The sequence below is a fragment of the Littorina saxatilis genome, linkage group LG13 (genome assembly GCF_037325665.1).
Source record: "Littorina saxatilis isolate snail1 linkage group LG13, US_GU_Lsax_2.0, whole genome shotgun sequence".
Classification (NCBI taxonomy): domain Eukaryota; kingdom Metazoa; phylum Mollusca; class Gastropoda; order Littorinimorpha; family Littorinidae; genus Littorina; species Littorina saxatilis.
The window spans coordinates 4,134,739-4,156,758 of NC_090257.1; the positions used below are offsets into that span (position 1 = coordinate 4,134,739).

Sequence of the window (22,020 nt, forward strand, 5' to 3'; positions counted from 1 at the left end):
CATTACATAGCGCTATCAACAAACGCAGAAAAATTACCTCAGAACTATATGTATCAATTGTCATTAAAATCCGTCGGGTAGATTTAGAGAAATGCTTATTACACACACACACACACACACACACACACACACTCGCACGCACACACACACACACACACACAGACACACACACACAAACATATTGGCACGCGTGTGGATGATTGTGCAGCAAGTGACGACACAATTAAAGCAATAAACTTGACATATGGATTATATTCTAACATTTTATTGTTTTATTTGACTTTTCAGTTCTATTAACTATCTGTGTAATCCTCACTGATTGTCAGGCTAATTATTCTGAAGAACTGTTTTTGTCAGTATGGGTAAATTACTTGGTTCACTGATTTCGATGGGGGAAAATGGACTAATTTGAATATCCACCGAACCAAAGTCGCCCTTTATCGGATGGACATATTTTCATTTATCAACGTTTATTTTCACAATGGAATGCCCCACTGAGATACGTGTTTTCACTGTAGATAGGAGAGTTTGGTATGGATACCTAGGTCAATTTGTTCTTGTTGTTTTTGGTCTGATCAACCATGGAGAAATAAAAAAAAATTAAAAACGCAAGTAAGGTGCGCCATCCAATACACTACTACAATGGACGCACAGAAAATACCTTCTTTTGAGTTGGTTGTGCTTGCAATTTGAATAAGGTTCTTGAAACAGGACCTTGCGCTGATCAATGAGGTGAATATGGTAATTATGGATTAAGCAGGAATTAAACTGTTTGTCTGAAAACACAGAAAGTTTCTATAAAAACTGGAGAAAAGCAAGGTCCGGTGCCGACAAACGCAAACTACAATTTGCAAGCGTCAGGACTCGAAGTCTTCACTGAAGTTTTCACCACCACCGTCTTCACTCTTACCGCGACACAATGCGTTTCTTTGTCGTCCTAGCTGTAATCAGCTTGATCTGTGCCTTCGCCAGTGGAGCAGGTGATTTTATACATTCTATTTCTTTTCCTTCTTCTTTATTTATAAAAATGTGATTTCAGTCTGAATTGAGCTAAGGGCACTTTAGGTGAGTGTGGTTTACTTCACTCCAGTTTGATTTAGTTTTCTTGTCTGTCTTTTCACTATGAAGACCATATACTTCTGAATGTCTTGGTTTTTCACAAATCAAACGTTCCATTAACTAATTTAAAAACTTGTTTTTTTAAATGTCTTTCTTTTTTTAAAGCAAAAGAACAATTATTCCGTTATTCTAAATGTTTTGCTTTGTCAAAAATCAAACGTTCTATTCACTAATTTTTTTAAGCAAAAGTACAATGATTTCGTTATTCTGGACGTCATGGTTTTTCAAAAACCAAAACTAATTTTATTTGTTATTTGTTTTAAAGCAAAAGTACAATTTTTCCGTAATTCTAGACATTATACGTTATATAATTATGTGTGTATTTCAGCACGAAGGCCAGACGTGATCTCACGGAACAAAAGATTGCTACTCAGTGGCGGACTGGACCTGCTGGGCGGATTGGACCTAGGCAACACCCTTGGCAACACCCTTGGCAACACTTTGGGCGCGGTTGGGGATCTGGGTATACTATACGTTATTGGTATTTTTGACCAAAATATTTCCTTCGAGGTTAACAATGACTGTTGAGGTTAACAATGACTGTCGAGGTTAACAATGACTGTCGAGGTTAACAATGACTGTCGAGGTTAACAATGACTGTCGAGGTTAACAATGACTGTCGAGGTTAACAATGACTGTCGAGGTTAACAATGACTGTCGATGTTAACAATGACTGTTGAGGTTAACAATGACTGTCGAGGTTAACAATGACTGTCGAGGTTAACAATGACTGTCGAGGTTAACAATGACTGTCGAGGTTAACAATGACTGTCGAGGTTAACAATGACTGTCGAGGTCTCTGTAAAAGGTCATATTTTGGTCCAAACAACAACAACAACAAAAACATGTATAAACTGATCGATTAAAGTTAGAATTCCTTTCAATTTTGACCGAAATATGACATAGAAAACTGTATTATCTCACACGAAAAAATCGTGTATTGTGTATATTGCAACATTAAACACAACACAACACAACTTCCAACAACATTAAATATTCGCATTCAATAAACGCGTACGTACAACGAATATCATTTCAACGAACATAATTGCCGATTTTGCCTTGCGACTTGAGTGAGTGAGTGAGTGAGTGAGTGAGTGAGGGTAGTTAGTTAGGAATACAAATACGATGGTTCAATTGCGTTAGACATAAGCTTCTCACAAGGATGATAGGGGGATGGGGTCATTAACAAGTCGATCTGAGCGACTTTTAACTAAAAAGATCGGATGAAAATCAGCCTTTTGAACAGTGCTTAAACCGTTCATGTGTTTTACAGTGAACAGCCTGCTGCAAGTGGTGGCTAACATTGTTGCGGGTCTAGCCGCCGCTCTGGATGGAACGGTGACCAACATCACAGGTATTCAGCGTATGGATGGATAGATGGAATGGATGGACGGATGGTTGGAGGGAGAGAGGCAGGGAGGGAGGGAGGGAGGAAGAGAGGATCTAGAAGGAAGAAAAGAACAGATTGAACGATTCTTCTTCTTCTTCTTCGTTCATGGGCTGAAATTTCCACGTTCTACATGTTTTTGCATGAGTGGGTTTTTACGTGTATGACCGTTTTTACCCCGCCATTCAGGCAGCACACGCCGATTTCGGGGGAAGCATGCTGGGTATTTTCGTTTTTCTATAACCCACCGAACTCTGACATGGATTACAGGATCTTTTCCGTGCGCATTTGGTCTTGTGCTTGGGTGTACACACGAGGGGGGATAAGGCACTAGCAGGTCTGCACATAAGTTGACCTGGGAGATCGGAAAAATCTCCACCCTTACCCCACCAGGCGGCCGCGGCCGGGATTAGATGGAACGATTGAATCTTTTATTCATTAATTTGTTCATTTGTTTGCTTGGAACGGTGAACGTTCACTTTTTTACTTGTCAAAGAGCGTGTGAGTTAGTTCAAGAGCTAGTATGTGGGTTCTTCAGTTGTTTACTTGGTTTGCCGGTTGTTTGTTTGGTTGATAGATAGATAGATAGATAAATAGATAGATAGATAGATAGAGTGAGTGAGTGAGTGAGTAAGTGAGTGAGTGAGTTACGAATACGAATTCGATGGTTTATTCGTGTTAGACATGCGCCACTCACAAGGATGATTGGGGGGGGGGGGGGGGGTAATTAATAAGCAATCAAAATCAAACATTCCACAACGAAGTCAATCACTGCATTTTTTTTCAGAGTCAGATTTAGTTACTTAGATACTTAGTTACTTAGTTACTTAGTTACTTAGATACTTAGTTACTTAGATACTTAGTTACTTAATTACTTCGTTACTTAGTTACTTAATTACTGTGATCGTTTGCTCTTTTGTCACGGTCATCTCCTGTAGCTGAAACTCTGAGCCACTGCTCGTGTTAATTTGCCAGCATAATTGCTTAATTGTCCCCCCCCCTCCCAAACTCACTCTCTGACTAACCCTAACCGTGTTACATCAGGAGCGGTCGCGACGGCAGCAGCAGAGTTGGTGGCCTCGGTCAGCCTGGGTGAGATCGGTCAGAGCGTACAGATGATCGTCCGGGACCTCCCCCTGCTCGACGTCAACTTTCTCGTCACAAGCGTCCTCAACCTTGTTGATAATGTATGTGTTTTTTGTAGCGAGCCAGGCATTACCTATCTGAAGGGTTGTGTATTGGACTCTGTCTTTCTATCTATCTGTCTGTCTATTTGGATGTTTGGATGTTTGGATGTTTGAATGCTTGAATGTTTGAATGTCTGTTTGTCTGTTTGTCTGTCTGGCTGTCTGTCTGTGGGTCGTTATCTGTTTGTCTTTTTTCTCTTTTTCTCTGTCTATCTGTCTTTCGATCTATCTGTCTTTCTCTCTATCTGTCTTTCCGTTTTCTGTTTGACTGTCTGTCTGTCTGTCTGTCTGTCTGTCTGTCTGTCTGTCTGTCTGTCTGTCTGTCTGTCTGTCTGTCTGACTGTCTGTCTGTGGGTCGTTATCTGTTTGTAGTTTTCTCCTTTTCTCTGTCTTACTGTCTATCTGTCTTTTGTCTCTGTCTATCTCTATGTCCCTCCAGTATATCAGTCCGTGTATCAAGCAAACTATTCTTCCGTCTCTCCATCTATCTAACTACCACTCTGTCCGTCCGTACCCCGTGCATCCCTTTAGTTCAGTCTGTCTGCGTGTCCGTTCGTCAATAATTTTATCAGAAATAGGCAATGCAGTTTTGCCAAAGTCAACAATGGCTGATACGATTTTTAGTGAAATTGGAACTTGTACAGGCTGGTAGATAAGCAGAATGAAAGAAAAGATGGTGCTGGTCAGAGAAGTGAAAAATCATTTGTGCAATATTATGCCTCGTTTTAATACAAATTACCGTCATGCGACGTGATTATTTGATTTAGCAATGTACCTACGTGTACAATACAATCAAGCTTTATAGTTCAGTGCTATTGATTTCGACCACGGTTGTTTCGCTGAAATTGTATGATAAAAGCCGTCCTAAATTAAGCCCGAAGTCGACATTATGAAGACTTTGCACGAAAATTCAGAGCCAAGGCTTCGTGCAGTCAGCTTCGTGCAGTCAGCTTCGTGCAGTCAGCTTCGTGCAGTCAGCTTCGTGCAGTCAGCTTCGTGCAGTCAGCTTCGTGCAGTCAGCTTCGTGCAGTCAGCTTCGTGCAGTCAGCTTCGTGCAGTCAGCTTCGCGAAGTCGACTTTGCCCAGATAACCCATATATGCCCACATTTTATGATTTCACAAATGATGTGTCACACTATTGGTTTTTGTGTCTTATGAACATACTTGGCAGTTTTTGTGACTTCAAATTAGTACATTTTGAAGTCGACTTCGGCTAATTAATTTGAGGCTCTAGATCGAATCCCAATGCGCAATTACAGTTGAACGTGGGCGCTGTGCTGGAGGACATCGTGGGACTGGTCAGCAACCTGGACCTGGGCCGAGTCCTGGCCAACCTGCTGACCAAGCTGGACATTGGCGGCGTGCTGAACATCGTGACGGACCTGGTGCAGGACCTGGGACTCAACCTCAACACCGTGCTGACCGGTCTGGTCAACGCTCTGCCCCTGTCCGAACTCGTCACTTTCGTCAACGGCGCGCTCAACCGACTCACCAGCGTCGACATCGGAGGCATCGTCAGCGGCGTGCTGACTACTGTAATGACCAGCCTGAATGCCGTCTTGAGCGCCAATGTGGGGATGAGCGGAGGACTAGTAGCAGGTGTTGGCGTTACAGCAACCCCCGACACACTCTGCGGAGGTGAGCTGCTGTGTGTTTCTCGGGAAATGTACCAATATGTCTTCATTGGTTCTTTCGTAGATTCATGTTAGGGTCATTGCTAACAAATGCGTGTTTTTTTCTTCGGATTTACGACATCTATGAGCTGTGTGCTTCTCGAAAGATGTACCACATCTTCAATGTGTTCTTTCGTGGATTAATTTTAGGGTCATTGCTAACAAGTGCGGTTTCGATGTTTTGGGATTTACGATGTATCTGGTGGGCATACATTTATGGCAAAAGTTTTGCACGTTGACTGTTTCGATGACTTTACAAATGATATTCAGTATTGTTGAATTACTTACTATCGTTGTGTACGTTATACACAGTGTTTATGATTTATGATATCAATGAACGATTAAGTGAGTAAGTCGTCAACGAGAGGGGGGGGGATCTTTTAGGCGAGGATTTTTATTTTTACCTACGATAGGGTTAAATATTTCAAAAACGAGTCAAATGTCACCAAATCCAAGGTAGATACAAAATCACAATGTATTTTCTCCACCCAGAACAGCGACTGCTGGGTCTCAACTTGGGAGGCACCTTGGGAGGTCTTGGCAATACTGTCGGTGGGCTAGGCAACACCCTTGGCAACACCGTGGGCAGCTTGGGCAACACCCTTGGCAACACCGTCGGCAACTTGGGGAACGCAGTGGGCGGGTTGGTGCAGGATGTGGGAGACCTTGGTACGTTCAATTTCTTTGTTTGTTTGTTTGATTGCTGTTTTTACATTTAGTCAAGTTTTGACTAAATGTTTTAACATAGAGGGGGAATCGAGACGAGGGTCGTGGTGTATGTGTGTGTGTCTATCTGTCTGTCTGTGAGTGTGTGTGTGTAGAGCGATTCATACCAAACTACTGGACCGATCTTTATGAAATTTGAGAGTTCCTGGGTATGATATCCCCGGACATTTTTTTCATTTTTTCGATAAATACCTTTGATGACGTCATATCCGGCTTTTTGTAAAAGTTGAGGCGGCACTGTCACATCCTCATTTTTCAATCAAATTGATTGACATTTTTGTAAAGCAATCTTCGACAAAGGCCGGACTTCGGTATTGTATTTCAGCTTCGTGGCATAAAAATTAATTAATGACTTTGGTCATTAAAAATCTAAAAATTGTAATATTTCTTTTTTTTATATAAAACGATCCAAATTGACGTTCATCTTATTCTACATCATTTCCTGATTCCAAAACCATATAAATATGTTATATTTGGATTAAAAACAAGCTCTGAAAATTAAGAATATAAAAATTATGATCAAAATTAAATTTCCGAAATCGATTTAAAAACAAATTCATCTTATTTCTGGTCGGTTCCTGATTCCAAAAACATATAGATATGATATGTTTGGATTAAAAACACGCTCAGAAAGTTAAAACGAAGAGAGGTACAGAAAAGCGTGCTATGCGGCACAGCGAAACCACTACCGCGCTGAACAGGCTCGTCAGTTTCACTCTGTTTTGCACAAGCGGCGGACTACGGTCATTGTGAAAAAATGCAGTGCGTTCAGTTTCATTCTGTGAGTTCCACAGCTTGACTAAATGTAGTAATTTCGCCTTACGGGACTTGTTTTTGTTTGTTTTTATTTTCTCTGACGATATTTGTCTCTCCGCCCATAGTCGTCTCTCCGTTAGCTGCTCCCACACTACATTTGCATTTGGAAGATTGTAGGACTCAACGTAACTGTTAAACTCATTAACCAGTTGATGTGTCCCCAGCAATCTTCTGGATGTTACGCACATTAACCAGCTGATGTGTCCCCAGCAATCTTCTAGATGCTACGCTCATTAACCAGTTGATGTGTCTCCAGCAATCTTCTAGATGTTACGCTCATTTACCAGCTGATAGTTGCTCACCGATCATATTTGTGTTACAGTGGGCAACCTGCTGCAGGTGGTGGCTAACATTGTGGCTCAGCTGGCTAATGCTCTGTCCGGAACTCTGGACAACGTGATAGGTACATGCTAACATTGTTCAGTTTGGCTGTTGTTGTTGTTGTTGTTGTTGTTGTTGGTGTTGTTGTTGTTGTTGTTGTTGTTGTTGTTGTTGTTGTTGTTGTTTTCTTCTTCTTCTTCTTCTTCTTCTTCTTCTTCTTCTCTCTTTTTAACTGTGTCGCCTTCATGTGAACTGAGCGAATGGACTGACAAACGAAAACAGGAACTACGAAAGGAATGAACAAACCAACTGAATGAATGAACGACAAAACGAAAAAAAAAAAAAAAAAAAAACTATCGCAGAAGTGAATTTCAGGAAAGAAAGAAGAAAATATTGTTTGGTGAATTGTTCGGCAAATCCTAGCAACATCCCTAATACTTCATTGAACCATGACTTTTCTTTACTCTGAGACACAACCATTGAGCTTTATGAAAGTAATATGACTCATCCATGTGACTAGAGTTATTTCTTTTATGTTACCCCCCCATCTTGTAACCCCTTTTTATATTTAGTCAAGTTTTGACTAAATATTTTAACATCGAGGGGGAATCGAACCGAGGGTCGTGGTGTATGTGCGTGTGTGTGTGTGTGTGTGTGTGTGTGTGTGTGTGTCTGTGTGTCTGTGTGTGTGTGTGTAGAGCGATTCAGACTAAACTACTGGACCGATCTTTATGAAATTTGACATGAGAGTTCCTGGGTATGAAATCCCCGAACGTTTTTTTTTCATTTTTTTGATAAATGTCTTTGATGACGTCATATCCGGCTTTTCGTGAAAGTTGAGGCGGCACTGTCACGCCCTCATTTTTCAACCAAATTGGTTGAAATTTTGGTCAAGTAATCTTCGACGAAGCTCGGACTTCGGTATTGCATTTCAGCTTGGTGGCTTAAAAATTAATTAATGACTTTGGTCATTAAAAATCTGAAAATTGTAAAAAAAAATAAAAATTTATAAAACGATCCAAATTTACGTTTATCTTATTCTCCATGATTTGCTGATTCCAAAAACATATAAATATGTTATATTTGGATTAAAAACAAGCTCTGAAAATTAAATATATAAAAATTATTATCAAAATTAAATTGTCCAAATCAATTTAAAAACACTTTCATCTTATTCCTTGTCGGTTCCTGATTCCAAAAACATATACATATGGTATGTTTGGAATAAAAACACGCTCAGAAAGTTAAAACAAAGAGAGGTACAGAAAAGCGTGCTATCCTTCTTAGCGCAACTACTACCCCGCTCTTCTTGTCAATTTCACTGCCTTTGCCACGAGCGGTGGACTGACGATGCTACGAGTATACGGTCTTGCTGAAAAATGGCATTGCGTTCAGTTTCATTCTGTGAGTTCGACAGCTACTTGACTAAATGTTGTATTTTCGCCTTACGCGACTTGTTGGTTTTGTGTTTCTTGTACTTTTTCTTTTTTGTTATCCTTTGTATCTGTTGTCCCGAAGAAGCCTCCATAAGCAAAAATGTGACTGTGTCTGTGTGTATGCTGTCCGTGTTGGTGAGTACCGATGTCTTCAGTTTTTCACCTTTTTTTTTTAAACATGTTTTTTTGTCGTGTAGGAGCTGTGGCCTCAGCAGCGGCACAGCTGGTGAACTCTGTTGGACTGGGTGAGATCGGTCAGGCCGTTCAGATGATCGTCCAGGACCTTCCCCTGCTCGACGTCAACGTTCTCGTCTCCAGCGTCCTCAACCTTGTCGACAACGTGAGTCTTTGTGGAAGTGGGCAGATTCACTCTGAGTTTGACTCTGAGAAATTGAGGGTTTTAGTAGTTGTATGGTTGGTTGGTTGGTTGGTTGGTTGGTTGGTTGGTTGGTAATTATATGTTATCGTCCCTTCAGCTCATATTTCTATTCGACACCGATGCGCAGTAGTTGTATTGCCTGTGAAGTGTTGAAAAAAGGTACCAAACCGTGTAAGCCATCTCGTGAATCGTGAGAGAATCGTCCGTCCAGGGATTGTACATGGAATAAGATAATCCTTCAGCAAGAACACTTACTACAGACATCCTGGTTGCTTTCTGTGGGTATTTATTTTGCTGAATTCATGTTAAAACGAACACTACGTTCAAGCAATGATGATGATGATGCTTCTTGTCCTACAGGGCCTTGTTGTTGTGCCTATATATGAAGGACTAGATAATAGGATACGATAGCAAGTTCAAGCTATGTTTTTGTCTAAGCCTTGTACATCCATTTAAGTCGTCGTAATTGTCTTAGTCGTGTCAGGTTCCGAGCACGTATGTACTGTACACGTTCCACCCTGATATTCGACCTTCCACAGTTAAACTCGACTACTGCTGTTCCGCTAACAAAACGGTTGTAACATCGAATTCCAATGCACGATTGCAGTTGAACGTGGGCGCCGTGCTGGAGGACATTGTGGGACTGGTCAGCAACCTGGACCTGGGCCGAGTCCTGGCCAACCTGCTGACCAAGCTGGACATTGGCGGCGTGCTGAACATCGTGACGGACCTGGTGCTGGACCTGGGACTCAACCTCAACACCGTGCTGACCGGTCTGGTCAACGCTCTGCCCCTGTCCGAACTCGTCACATTCGTCAACGGCGCGCTCAACCGACTCACCAGCGTCGACATCGGAGGCATCGTCAGCGGCGTGCTGACTACTGTCATGACCAGCCTGAATGCCGTCTTGAGCGCCAATGTCGGGATGAGTGGAGGACTAGTGGCAGATGCAGGTGATGGCGTTACAGCAACCCCCGGCACGCTCCGCGGAGGTGAGCTGCTGTGTGTTTCTCGGAAGACGTACCAATATGTCTTCATAGGTTCTTTCGTGGATTCATTTTAGGGTCATTACTAACAAAATTAATGCGTGTGTCTTTTCTTCGTATTTACGATATCTATGGGCTGTGTGCCTCTCGGAAGATGTACCATGACTTCAATGTGTTCTTTCGTGGATTCATTTTAGGGTCATCGATGTTTTGGGATTTACAATAAACCTGGTGGGCATACATTTATGGTGGGCATACATTTATGGTGGGCTGGTGGGCATACATTTATGGTGGGCATACATTTATGGTGGGCATACATTTATGGCAAAAGTTTTGCACGTTGACTGTTTCGATGATTTTACAAATGATATTCAGTATTGTTGAATTACTTGCTATCAATAAATACAGCCACCGTTATGTACGTTATACACAGTGTTTATGATATAAATGAACGATTAAGTGAGTAAGTCGTCTACGAGGGGGGGGGGGGGGATCTTTTAGGCGAGGATTTTTATTTTTACCTACGACAGGGTTAAATATTTCAAAAACGAGTCAAACGTCACCAAATTCAAGGTAGATACAAAATCACAATGTATTTTCTCCACCCAGAACAGCGACTGCTGGGTCTCAACTTGGGAGGCACCTTGGGAGGTCTTGGCAGTACTGTCGGTGGGCTAGGCAACACCCTTGGCAACACCGTCGGCAACTTGGGGAACGCAGTGGGCGGGTTGGTGCAGGATGTGGGGGACCTTGGTACGTTCAATTTCTTTGTTTGTTTGTTTGATTGCTGTTTTTTTTGTTTGTTTTTATTTTCTCTGACGATATTTGTCTCTCCGCCCATAGTCGTCTCTCCGTTAGCTGCTCCCATACTACATTTGCCTTTGGAAGATTTTAGGACTCAACGTAACTGTTAAGCTCATTAACCAGCTGATGTGTCCCCAGCAATCTTCTAGATGCTACCCTCATTAACCGGCTGATGTGTCCCCAGCAATCTTCTAGATGCTACCCTCATTAACCAGTTGATGTGTCGTCAGCAATCTTCTGGATGCTACTCTCATTAACCAGCTGATGTGTCCCCAGCAATCTTCTAGATGCTACCCTCATTAACCGGCTGATGTGTCCCCAGCAATCTTCTAGATGCTACCCTCATTAACCAGTTGATGTGTCCCCAGCAATCTTCTAGATGCTACCCTCATTAACCAGCTGATGTGTCCCCAGCAATCTTCTAGATGCTACGCTCATTAACCAGCTGATGTGTCCCCAGCAATCTTCTAGATGCTACCCTCATTAACCAGTTGATGTGTCCCCAGCAATCTTCTAGATGCTACCCTCATTAACCAGTTGATGTGTCGTCAGCAATCTTCTGGATGCTACCCTCATTAACTAGCTGATGTGTCCCCAGCAATCTTCTAGATGCTACCCTCATTAACCAGCTGATGTGTCCACAGCAATCTTCTAGATGCTACCCTCATTAACCAGTTGATGTGTCCCCAGCAATCTTCTAGATGTTACGCTCATTTACCAGCTGATGTGTCCCCAGCAATCTTCTAAATGTTACGTCATTAACCAGCTGATGTGTCCCCAGGCCCAGCAATCTTCTAGATGCTACCCTCATTAACCAGCTGATGTGTTCCCAGCAATCTTCTAGATGTTACGCTCATTTACCAGCTGATGTGTCCCCAGCAATCTTCTAGATGCTACGTTCATTAACCGGCTGATGTGTCCCCAGCAATCTTCTAGATGTTACGCTCATTTACCAGCTGATGTGCCCAGCAATCTTCTAGATGTTACGCGCATTTACCTGCTGATGTGTCCCCAGCAATCTTCTAGATGTTACGTCATTAACCAGTTGATGTTTGTTTGTTTGTTTGTTTGTTTGCTTAACGCCCAGCCGACCACGAAGGGCCATATCAGGGCGGTGCTGCTTTGACATATAACGTGCGCCACACACAAGACAGAAGTCGCAGCACAGGCTTCATGTCTCACCCAGTCACATTATTCTGACACCGGACCAACCAGTCCTAGCACTAACCCCATAATGCCAGACGCCAGGCGGAGCAGCCACTAGATTGCCAATTTTTTAAAGTCTTAGGTATGACCCGGCCGGGGTTCGAACCCACGACCTCCCGATCACGGGGCGGACGCGTTACCACTAGGCCAACCGTGCCGGTAACCAGCTGATGTGTCCCCAGGCCCAGCAATCTTCTAGATGCTACGTTCATTAACCGGCTGATGTGTCCCCAGCAATCTTCTAAATGTTACGTCATTAACCAGCTGATGTGTCCCCAGGCCCAGCAATCTTCTAGATGTTACGTCATTAACCAGTTGATGTGTCCCCAGCAATCTTCTAAATGTTACGTCATTAACCAGCTGATGTGTCCCCAGCAATCTTCTAGATGCTACGCTCATTTACCAGCTGATGTGTCCCCAGCAATCTTCTAGATGTTACGTCATTTACCAGCTGATGTGTCCCTAGCAATCTTCTAGATGCTACGTTCATTAACCGGCTGATGTGTCCCCAGCAATCTTCTAAATGTTACGTCATTAACCAGCTGATGTGTCCCCAGCAATCTTCTAGATGCTACGCTCATTTACCAGCTGATAGTTGCTCACCGATCATGTTTGTGTTACAGTGGGCAACCTGCTGCAGGTGGTGGCTAACATTGTGGCTCAGCTGGCTAATGCTCTGTCGGGAACTTTGGACAACGTGACAGGTACAAGCTAACATTGTTCAGTTTGGCTGTTGTTGTTGTTGTTGTTGTTGTTGTTGTTGTTGTTGTTGTTGTTGTTGTTGTCGTCTTCTTTCTCCTCTTCTTCTTCTTCTTCTTCTTCTTCTTCTTCTTCTTCTTCTTCTTCTTCTTCTTCTTCTTCTTCTTCTTCTCTCTTTTTAACTGTGTCGCCTTTATGTGAACTGAGCGAATGGACTGACAAACGAAAACAGAAACTACGAAAGAAATGAACAAACCAACTGAATGAATGAACGACAAAACGAACACACACAAAAACAAAGAAACTAACACATAAGTGAATTTCAGGTAAGAAAGAATAGAAACAATAATCGTTTGGTGAATTGTTCTGTAAATCCTAGCTACATCCCTTAATGCTTCATTGAACCATGACTTTTTTTTTGTAAAAAGACACACCCATTTAGTATTATGAAAGTAATATGACTCATCCAGGTGACTAGAGTTCTTTCCCTTTATGTTTCCCTCCAACTTGTAACTCCTTTTTGGTTTTGTGTTTCTTGTACTTTTTCGTTTTTGTTATCCTTTGTATTGGTTGTCCCGAAGAAGTCTCCATAAGCGAACATTTGACTTTGTCTTTGTTTGTGCGGTCCTTGTGTTGGCGAGTACCGTATTCTTTTGTTTTTTAACTTTTGTTTTTAAACATTTTGTTATTGTCGTGTAGGAGCTGTGGCCTCAGCAGCGGCACAGCTGGTGAACTCTGTTGGACTGGGTGAGATCGGTCAGGCCGTTCAGATGATCGTCCAGGACCTTCCCCTGCTCGACGTCAACGTTCTCGTCTCCAGCGTCCTCAACCTTGTCGACAACGTGAGTCTTTGTGGAAGTGGGCAGATTCACTCTGAGTTTGACTCTGAGAAATTGAGGGTTTTAGTAGTTGTATGGTTGGTTGGTTGGTTGGTTGGTTGGTTGGTTATTATATGTTATCGTCCCTTCAGCTACCCCCCGCGGGTTAGGGGGAAGAATTTACCCGATGTTCCCCAGCATGTCGTAAGAGGCGACTAACGGATTCTGTTTCTCCTTTTACCCTTGTTAATTGTTTCATGTATAGAATATAGTCAATTTTTGTAAAGATTTTAGTCAAGCAGTAAGTAAGAAATGTTAAGTCCTTTGTACTGGAAACTTGCATTCTCCCAGTAAGGTAATATATTGTACTACGTTGCAAGCCCCTGGAGCAAATTTTTGATTAGTGCTTTTATGAACAAGAAACAATTGACAAGTGGCTCTATCCCATCTCCCCCCTTTCCCCGTCGCGATATAACCTTCGTGGTTGAAAACGACGTTAAACACCAAATAAAGAAAAGAAAGTCCCTTCAGCTCATATTTCTATTCGACACCGATGCGCAGTAGTTGTATTGCCTGTGAAGTGTTGAAAAAAGGTACCAAACCGTGTAAGCCATCTCGTGAATCGTGAGAGAATCGTCCGTCCAGGGATTGTACATGGAATAAGATAATCCTTCAGCAAGAACACTTACTACAGACATCCTGGTTGCTTTCTGTGGGTATTTATTTTGCTGAATTCATGTTAAAACGAACACTACGTTCAAGCAATGATGATGATGCTGCTTCTTGTCCTACAGGGCCTTGTTGTTGTGCCTATATATGAAGGACTAGATAATAGGATACGATAGCAAGTTCAAGCTATGTTTTTGTCTAAGCCTTGTACATTTAAGTCGTCGTAATTGTCTTAGTCGTGTCAGGTTCCGAGCACGTATGCACTGTACACGTTCCACCCTGATATTCGACCTTCCACAGTTAAACTCGACTACTGCTGTTCCGCTAACAAAACGGTTGTAACATCGAATCCCAATGCACAATTGCAGTTGAACGTGGGCGCCGTGCTGGAGGACATCGTGGGACTGGTCAGCAACCTGGACCTGGGCCGAGTCCTGGCCAACCTGCTGACCAAGCTGGACATTGGAGGCGTGCTGAACATCGTGACGGACCTGGTGCTGGACCTGGGACTCAACCTCAACACCGTACTGACCGGTCTGGTCAACGCTCTGCCCCTGTCCGAACTCGTCACCTTCGTCAACGGCGCGCTCAACCGACTCACCAGCGTCGACATCGGAGGCATCGTTAACAGCGTCTTGACCAACGTGGTCAGCAGTCTGCAGGCAGTTCTCAACCTGAATGCAGGAGTGAGCATGGGCGCGTCTGCTAGCTTCCAGGCCAGTGCCAGCTCTAGTTCCGGAGTTGCTGCCACCGTTGGGTAAGCAGGTATGTACCGCGAAGCGAATGTGCGATAGATAAAACAAAAACATTTTCTGTGTGTTATACTGAAGTGTCCAAAAAGACTTAGGCAAAAACCTTCAATATCTGGCAGGTGGTCAGAGGTTTGTGGGTATGAGTGAAGCAAGTGTGTGTTAGAAAAAAGTAGTACCTTATTTTCATAGTGCACTTTCTGTGTACTATACTGAAGTGTAAAGAAGAATTCTTCAAACTTAAACAAAAAAACTTTAACATCTGACAAGGGGTAAGCCTAAAAATTGCGATCTACTCCTGATTTACCGAAAGAAGACACACGGTCCTTATTATGATTTTTAATTTTAGAGTCAATATTCCACCGCCGGATAAACAAAGATTGTAGATAAAGCAATTCGTCTTTGCTTTTATTACGGTGTAATCATAACGTGCGTGAGCTTTAACAGTTAGTTGAACAAATCCAAAAACAGATGAACAAATGTTGACAAATCAAGAAAGAATAAAACACAAGAAGGAAAAACGTATAGGTGTTTTGTTTGTTTTCAAATAGAGTCCAACCTGCCCTGGAGACCACTTTGTTCGTATGTTTGTGTGACTGTTTGTCTTTCTCTTACTTTGTGCGTGTGTATGTGTGTGTGTGTGTGAATGCATGAATGTGTGTGTGTGTGTGTGTGTGTGTGTGTAGGTACGTGCGTGCGTGGTGCGTGTGTGTGTGGATGGGTGCGTGCGTGCGTGCGTGTGTGTGTGTGTGTGTTTGCGTGTGTTTGCGTGTGTGTGTGTGTGTGTGTGTGTGTGTGTGTGTGTGTTTGCGTGTGTGTGTGTGTGTGTGTGTGTTTGTGTGTGTGTGTTTGTGTTGCTTGTATAACAATCAAATTTCTTTGTGCAGGTTACCAACGTGTTAGACGACTGAAAACAGTGTGTATTCCAATCGCGATGACGACGAACTCGATAAATTGAACACACAGCAGAATAAATAAAAAAATTGAATAATCACTGTTTTTGTTGTACATGTGTTGAATGCAGGTGGCTTTGAAGGTGTTAATGCGTGTGTATTTGCGTGTGTGCGTGTGTGAATGCATGAATGTGTGTGTGTGTGTGTGTGTGTGTGTGTGTGTGTGTGTGTGTGTGCGTGTGTGTGTGTGTGTGTGTGTGTGTGTGCGTGTGTGAGTGTGTGTTATGTTTTCGTGTGTTTGCCTACCTATGTTTGTATGCATGTGAGTACTATCCTGTCATACACTGTTACGGCAAGCAATAAATGAAACACAACTCCATAATGTTCATTAATATGTTTTAATATACAGCGAGTAATTCCGACATTTCAATAACTCAGACAGCTTAGAATTGCCCATATTTAGTCGAAATTGTAGGCAGTCTCGCTGACGAACGATTCGGAAATTACTCTGCGATGTCATCAACTTGTGCCTCTCTGCAAGTACAACAAACAACTTGGTAATGGTCAATTCAACAATGGAATTTGTACGGTCATGCATATAAGCAACAAGAACAAGCAAAAACACACACAAAAAAACGAAAAAACAAAACCAAAAAACAGAGCAAATGAACACAAAGCAAAATAAAACAAAAAACAAACAAAAACAAACAAGCAAACCAAAACAAAAGCAACAGAAAAATGTCCAGGGATCAACATAGTCAACAACAAGGCAAAGCCTGACCACTGGTCAAAACAGTCAAGTTAACATCGAGCAGCACGAATGAAAACTCTTGATTTATCATCAAAGTGCGTTTCTTGCGCGTACCAGAGAATGTTTAAGATAACTTTAATCCCCCTAGAAGTGTCCATGGTTACATGCAATCAAGTAAATAAATAAATGAATGCAAAATTAAATACACAAAGACAGAAAGAAAGAAAGAAAGAAAGAATGAAAGAAACAAAGAACAAAGAAAAAGAAAGAAGAAAACTTTAACTAACCAGATCTGTTAATAGCTCGTGTCACCAACACCATTGACAATAGCCCGTATAGTCGCTTAATCAATATATGAGTAATAAATGAATAGAATTTTTTTTTATATATATATACAAACAAATGAATAGATAATTAATTGAATACAAAAAAAGAAGACTTTTAACTCACCTGGTCACCAAACTAACCCATAACAGCAGCACCACCACCAACAGCTGGGGAACTGCTGTTGCCGACGAGGATGGCACGCACGGCGTTGATGACGTTGGTGAGGATGTTGTTGAGGATCTCGCCGATGCCGACGTCTCCCAGGCGCATGACGACGGTGTTGACGAAGCCGACGAGGTCGGACAGGGACAGGGCGTTGAGCAGTCCGGTCAGCAGGCGCTGCAGGTCCATGCCCAGCTGCTCCACCAGGTCCGCCACGATGTCCAGGATGCGGTCCAGACCCAGGCGGTCCACCAGGTTGGCCAGCACTGCGCCGAGGTCAAGGTCGCGGATCAGGTCGGCGATGTCCCTCAGCAGGCCGGGGATGTCCAGCTGTGAGCAGTGAAGGAGACTTTACTCACATGTGATTGATTCTTTAATTTGTACAACTACTTATATACAGAATTTAACTGTCATGTGATATCCAGTTGCAATCAGCAATAGGACGAAAGGACTTCACTCAGATGTGACTAATTCATTGACACGTACAATAATATTACTCGTACTCTGTACAACTGTCAGGATTTGTCCAGGTTGCACTCAGTAGGAGACAGACAGGACTATAAGCATGCGTGATTAAAAATATGATTGTTGAGTCTTCTTGTGTGGAACAAGCACAACTACCATCGATTCAGGACAGCTCCAGCAAGAGGATGTAGCGACATGATGAATTGTGACCCTCCACCACGAAATGAGTCGCATGTCACCTCGCGCGGTTCTGCACTAGGCTTAATATAAGTCCGGGGAGTGTCTGGTAACAGTGTCAGGGTCACCTTAGTCACAGGCTTATAACCCAAACAGATTTTGCTCTTTTCTAAAATGGTTTTCACCACTGGATAGAGCATAAAAAACTCTTTAGGAAAATGTAAAAATATGAAAATCATGCAAAGGCGACATGCGACTCATTTCGTGGTGGAGGGTCACAATTATGCTTGCCTTCGGTTATAGTCAAAAATCAATCTGAAGGACTTAAAGATAATTCCAAGTTTCAGACTGTCTTTGAGACCTCTAGCCTAGAGATAAGTAATGTTAATAATTCGCAAAAATACAGAAAACAAACAAACATATAAAGAAAGAAAAAGAAAAACAAGTGGCGTGAAGCAATATCAAAACATTGTGTCAATCTGTCGGCCAAAGTGAACACAATTGAACAAACTGTCTCGGCTGTCTGAAGATGTCCAGCTACACTCAGCAACAGGGTGAAGAGAGGATTACACTCAGCAAAAGGGTGAAGAGAGGACTACACTCAGCAAAAGGGTGAAGAGAGGACTACACTCAGCAAAAGGGTGAAGAGAGGACTACACTCAGCAAAAGGGTGAAGAGAGGACTACACTCAGCAAAAGGGTGAAGAGAGGACTACACTCAGCAACAGGGGGAAGAGAGGACTACACTCAGCAAAAGGGTGAAGAGAGGACTACACTCAGCAACAGGGTGAAGAGAGGACTACACTCAGCAAAAGGGTGAAGAGAGGACTACACTCAGCAACAGGGTGAAGAGAGGGCTACACTCAGCTAAAGGCTGAAGAGAGGACAACACTCAGCAAAAGGGTGAAGAGAGGACTACACTCAGCTAAAGAGGGAAGAGAGGACTACACTCAGCAAAAGGGTGAAGAGAGGACTACACTCAGCTAAAGGGTGAAGAGAGGACTACACTCAGCAACAGGGTGAAGAGAGGACTACACTCAGCAACAGGGTGAAGAGAGGACTACACTCAGCAAAAGGGTGAAGAGAGGGCTACACTCAGCAACAGGGTGAAGAGAGGACTACACTCAGCAAAAGGGTGAAGAGGGGACTACACTCAGCAAAAGGGTGAAGAGAGGATTACACTCAGCAAAAGGGTGAAGAGAGGACTACACTCAGCAAAAGGGGGAAGAGAGGACTACACTCAGCAACAGGGGGAAGAGAGGACTACACTCAGCTAAAGGGTGAAGAGAGGACTACACTCAGCAACAGGGTGAAGAGAGGACTACACTCAGCAAAAGGGTGAAGAGAGGACTACACTCAGCAACAGGGTGAAGAGAGGACTACACTCAGCAACAGGGTGAAGAGAGGACCACACTCAGCAAAAGAGTGAAGAGAGGACTACACTCAGCAACAGGGTGAAGAGAGGACTACACTCAGCAACAGGGTGAAGAGAGGACTACACTCAGCAAAAGGGTGAAGAGAGGACTACACTCAGCAACAGGGGGAAGAGAGGACTACACTCAGCAACAGGGGGAAGAGAGGACTACACTCAGCAAAAGGGTGAAGAGAGGACTACACTCAGCAACAGGGTGAAGAGAGGGCTACACTCAGCAAAAGGGTGAAGAGAGGACTACACTCAGCTAAAGGGTGAAGAGAGGACTACTCTCAGTAAAAGGGTGAAGAGAGGACTACACTCAGCAACAGGGGGAAGAGAGGACTACACTCAGCTAAAGAGGGAAGAGAGGACTACTCTCAGCAAAAGGGTGAAGAGAGGACTACACTCAGCAAAAGAGGGAAGAGAGGACTACTCTCAGCAAACGGGTGAAGAGAGGACAACACTCAGCAAAGGGTGAAGAGAGGACTACTCTCAGCAAAAGGGTGAAGAGAGGACTACTCTCAGCAAAAGGGTGAAGAGAGGACTACACTCAGCAAAAGGGTGAAGAGAGGACTACACTCAGCAAAAGGGTGAAGAGAGGACTACACTCAGCAAAAGGGTGAAGAGAGGACTACACTCAGCAACAGGGTGAAGAGAGGACTACACTCAGCTTACGGGGGAAGAGAGGACTACACTCAGCAAAAGGGGGAAGAGAGGACTACTCTCAGCAAAAGGGTGAAGAGAGGACTACACTCAGCAAAAGGGTGAAGAGAGGACTACATTCAGCAAAAGGGGGAAGAGAGGACTACACTCTAATGTGACTGATTTGTACAGTTACTTTAACAGAAACAACAACAACACCACCACCACCACCACAACCACAACCACCACCAAATTCGAGATACAAAAAATGAAAAACAACAGAAACAGAAATAACACGACCATTACCGTCACCACCAACAAATTCGATATAAACAAAATCAAAAATCTCACGTCGTCCACGAGGTTGAGGATGAGCTGCACCAGGGCGTTGACGTTGAGCAGAGGGAGGTCCTGCAGGAGCATGGACACAGCCTGGCCGATCTCACCAAGGTCAAGGGCGTCCACCAACCGTTCTGCCGCCATGGCCAGCGCCCCTGTTGGTGTCGGTATTGTTTAATGCAGTCATCAGTGTCATTTAGTACAATAGAATGCGATACAATAGAATACAATAGAATACAATAGAATACAATTCAATACAATTCAATACAATTCAATACAAAATATACAATACAGTACAATACAATACAATACAATACAACACAATGCAATACAATACAATACAATACAATACAATACAATACAATACAATACAATACAATACAATACAGTACAAAACTTGACTAAATGTAACAAGGTAAACCTTACTTGTAACACCAGTCAGAGTCCTGGCTAGGACGTCGGCCAGCTCAGCCACGAGGTCTGCTACTAGATCCAGCAGGTTTTGCACTGGAACACAAACACATGCATCACTCTCTCGTGTCACTTGTTGAAAGACACATCACTACTCCATGTAACATTCATATGATGAATGCACATGTTATGATGTAAGGGTGAATGCACATGTTATGATGTAATGGTGAATGCACATGTTATGATGTAATGATGAATGCACATGTCATGATGTAATGATGAATGCACATGTTATGATGTAATGATGAATGCACATGTTATGATGTAATGGTGAATGCACATGTTATGATGTAATGATGAATGCACATGTTATGATGTAATGATGAATGCACATGTTATGATGTAATGATGAATGCACATGTTATGATGTAATGATGAATGCACATGTTATGATGTAATGATGAATGCACATGTTATGATGTAATGATGAATGCACATGTTATGATGTAAGGGTGAAACCCAAACGTAGGTCACTCATGCAATTACAAGTAAAACAAGAAATTCCTCCGAGGTAGGAAAAACACCCCCGTTGGTCAAAGGGAAATAACCATTCTCACTGCCACCAACTGAGAAGGTTATTTCCCTTTGACCAATAATATGTCCCTCTATAAGTCCTTGTAGAATCTTAATCCACCAATAACTCCCTAACCGTGTGTTTGACTGGTCCCAATTTTTGTAAGGACCGTCTCAGGAATGTATAGAACCTGTTCACCAAGTTTGGTGACGATCGGTCCGTTCATTCTTGAGATCTATATGCGAACACAAACACACACACAAACAAACAAACACATCGACCGAATCCTATACACACCCCTATACCGGGGGTGTAATAATCACACCCTCAAACACAGACATGCAAAAACAAACATACACACACACACACACACACACACACACACACACACACACACACACACACACACATACACACTAACACGCACACACACACACACAAACTCGCACGCACATAGTCAAACACACACACAAACACACAGACACACATACACAGACACACACATAAAAAAAAACACACACACACACACACACACACACACACAAACACACACACACATACACAGACACACATACAAAAACACACACACATACACACACACACACACACACACTCACCAAGGTCAGCCACGCTGTCAACAGTGTCACCAAGGACGTTTCCAAGGTTACCAAGACCACCCAGCAGTCCGCCATCACCTCCAAGCAGCAACCTCTTGTCTCGGGAACTCACGGCAGTTTTCGTGGCTGCAAAGGTCAAACCAATGAGTAAAGATAGTAATCAAAGATGGGGTGTGGTCGCCTTGATGGCGGGATAGAAAAGTGTTCCGTGTGCATGTGAGAGTTAAAAAGATTCAATAAAGAGAAAAAGACAGAATAAAGACAGAATAAA

General features: G+C 42.9%; 2 protein-coding genes across 3 annotated transcripts in view; one reads left to right on the plus strand and one right to left on the minus strand.

The window, feature by feature from the left end:
- The first annotated feature begins 812 nt into the window (after positions 1-812).
- On the plus strand, positions 813-15,972 carry LOC138946322 (outer membrane protein A-like). 2 transcript variants are annotated; one of them, XM_070317868.1, is made up of 14 exons: positions 813-980; positions 1,448-1,582; positions 2,396-2,476; positions 3,554-3,696; positions 4,956-5,334; positions 5,862-6,038; positions 7,234-7,314; positions 8,866-9,008; positions 9,655-10,039; positions 10,643-10,786; positions 12,667-12,747; positions 13,442-13,584; positions 14,598-14,994; positions 15,866-15,972. In XM_070317868.1, the coding sequence occupies exons 1-13, from the start codon at positions 920-922 to the stop codon at positions 14,988-14,990; spliced, it is 2,346 nt and encodes a 781-aa protein (XP_070173969.1). In that variant the 5' UTR covers positions 813-919; the 3' UTR covers positions 14,991-14,994; positions 15,866-15,972. The 2 variants fall into 2 exon arrangements, with proteins under 2 accessions (XP_070173969.1, XP_070173968.1); XM_070317867.1 differs by having other exon boundaries at positions 14,598-14,986.
- Positions 15,973-16,253: 281 nt separating this feature from the next.
- Positions 16,254-22,020, minus strand: part of LOC138946323 (uncharacterized) — a 6,614-nt gene continuing 847 nt past the window's right edge. Inside the window, exons 2-6 of the mRNA XM_070317869.1 lie at positions 21,750-21,875; positions 20,574-20,654; positions 20,160-20,302; positions 17,073-17,441; positions 16,254-16,405 (exon numbers count right to left, since the gene is read on the minus strand). Coding sequence (XP_070173970.1) covers positions 17,085-17,441; positions 20,160-20,302; positions 20,574-20,654; positions 21,750-21,875 — 707 coding nt within the window. The 3' untranslated portion in view covers positions 16,254-16,405; positions 17,073-17,084. The remainder of the gene's footprint in view (positions 16,406-17,072; positions 17,442-20,159; positions 20,303-20,573; positions 20,655-21,749; positions 21,876-22,020) is intronic.

Bases quoted from the DNA above. Each gene is read 5' to 3' on its own strand.
- LOC138946322 (XM_070317867.1), top strand. From the start codon at position 920: ATGCGTTTCTTTGTCGTCCTAGCTGTAATCAGCTTGATCTGTGCCTTC. The intron at 2,477-3,553 runs GTATTCAGCGTA...GTGTTACATCAG, and splicing joins AACGGTGACCAACATCACAG to GAGCGGTCGCGACGGCAGCA. The intron at 7,315-8,865 runs GTACATGCTAAC...TTTGTCGTGTAG, and splicing joins AACTCTGGACAACGTGATAG to GAGCTGTGGCCTCAGCAGCG.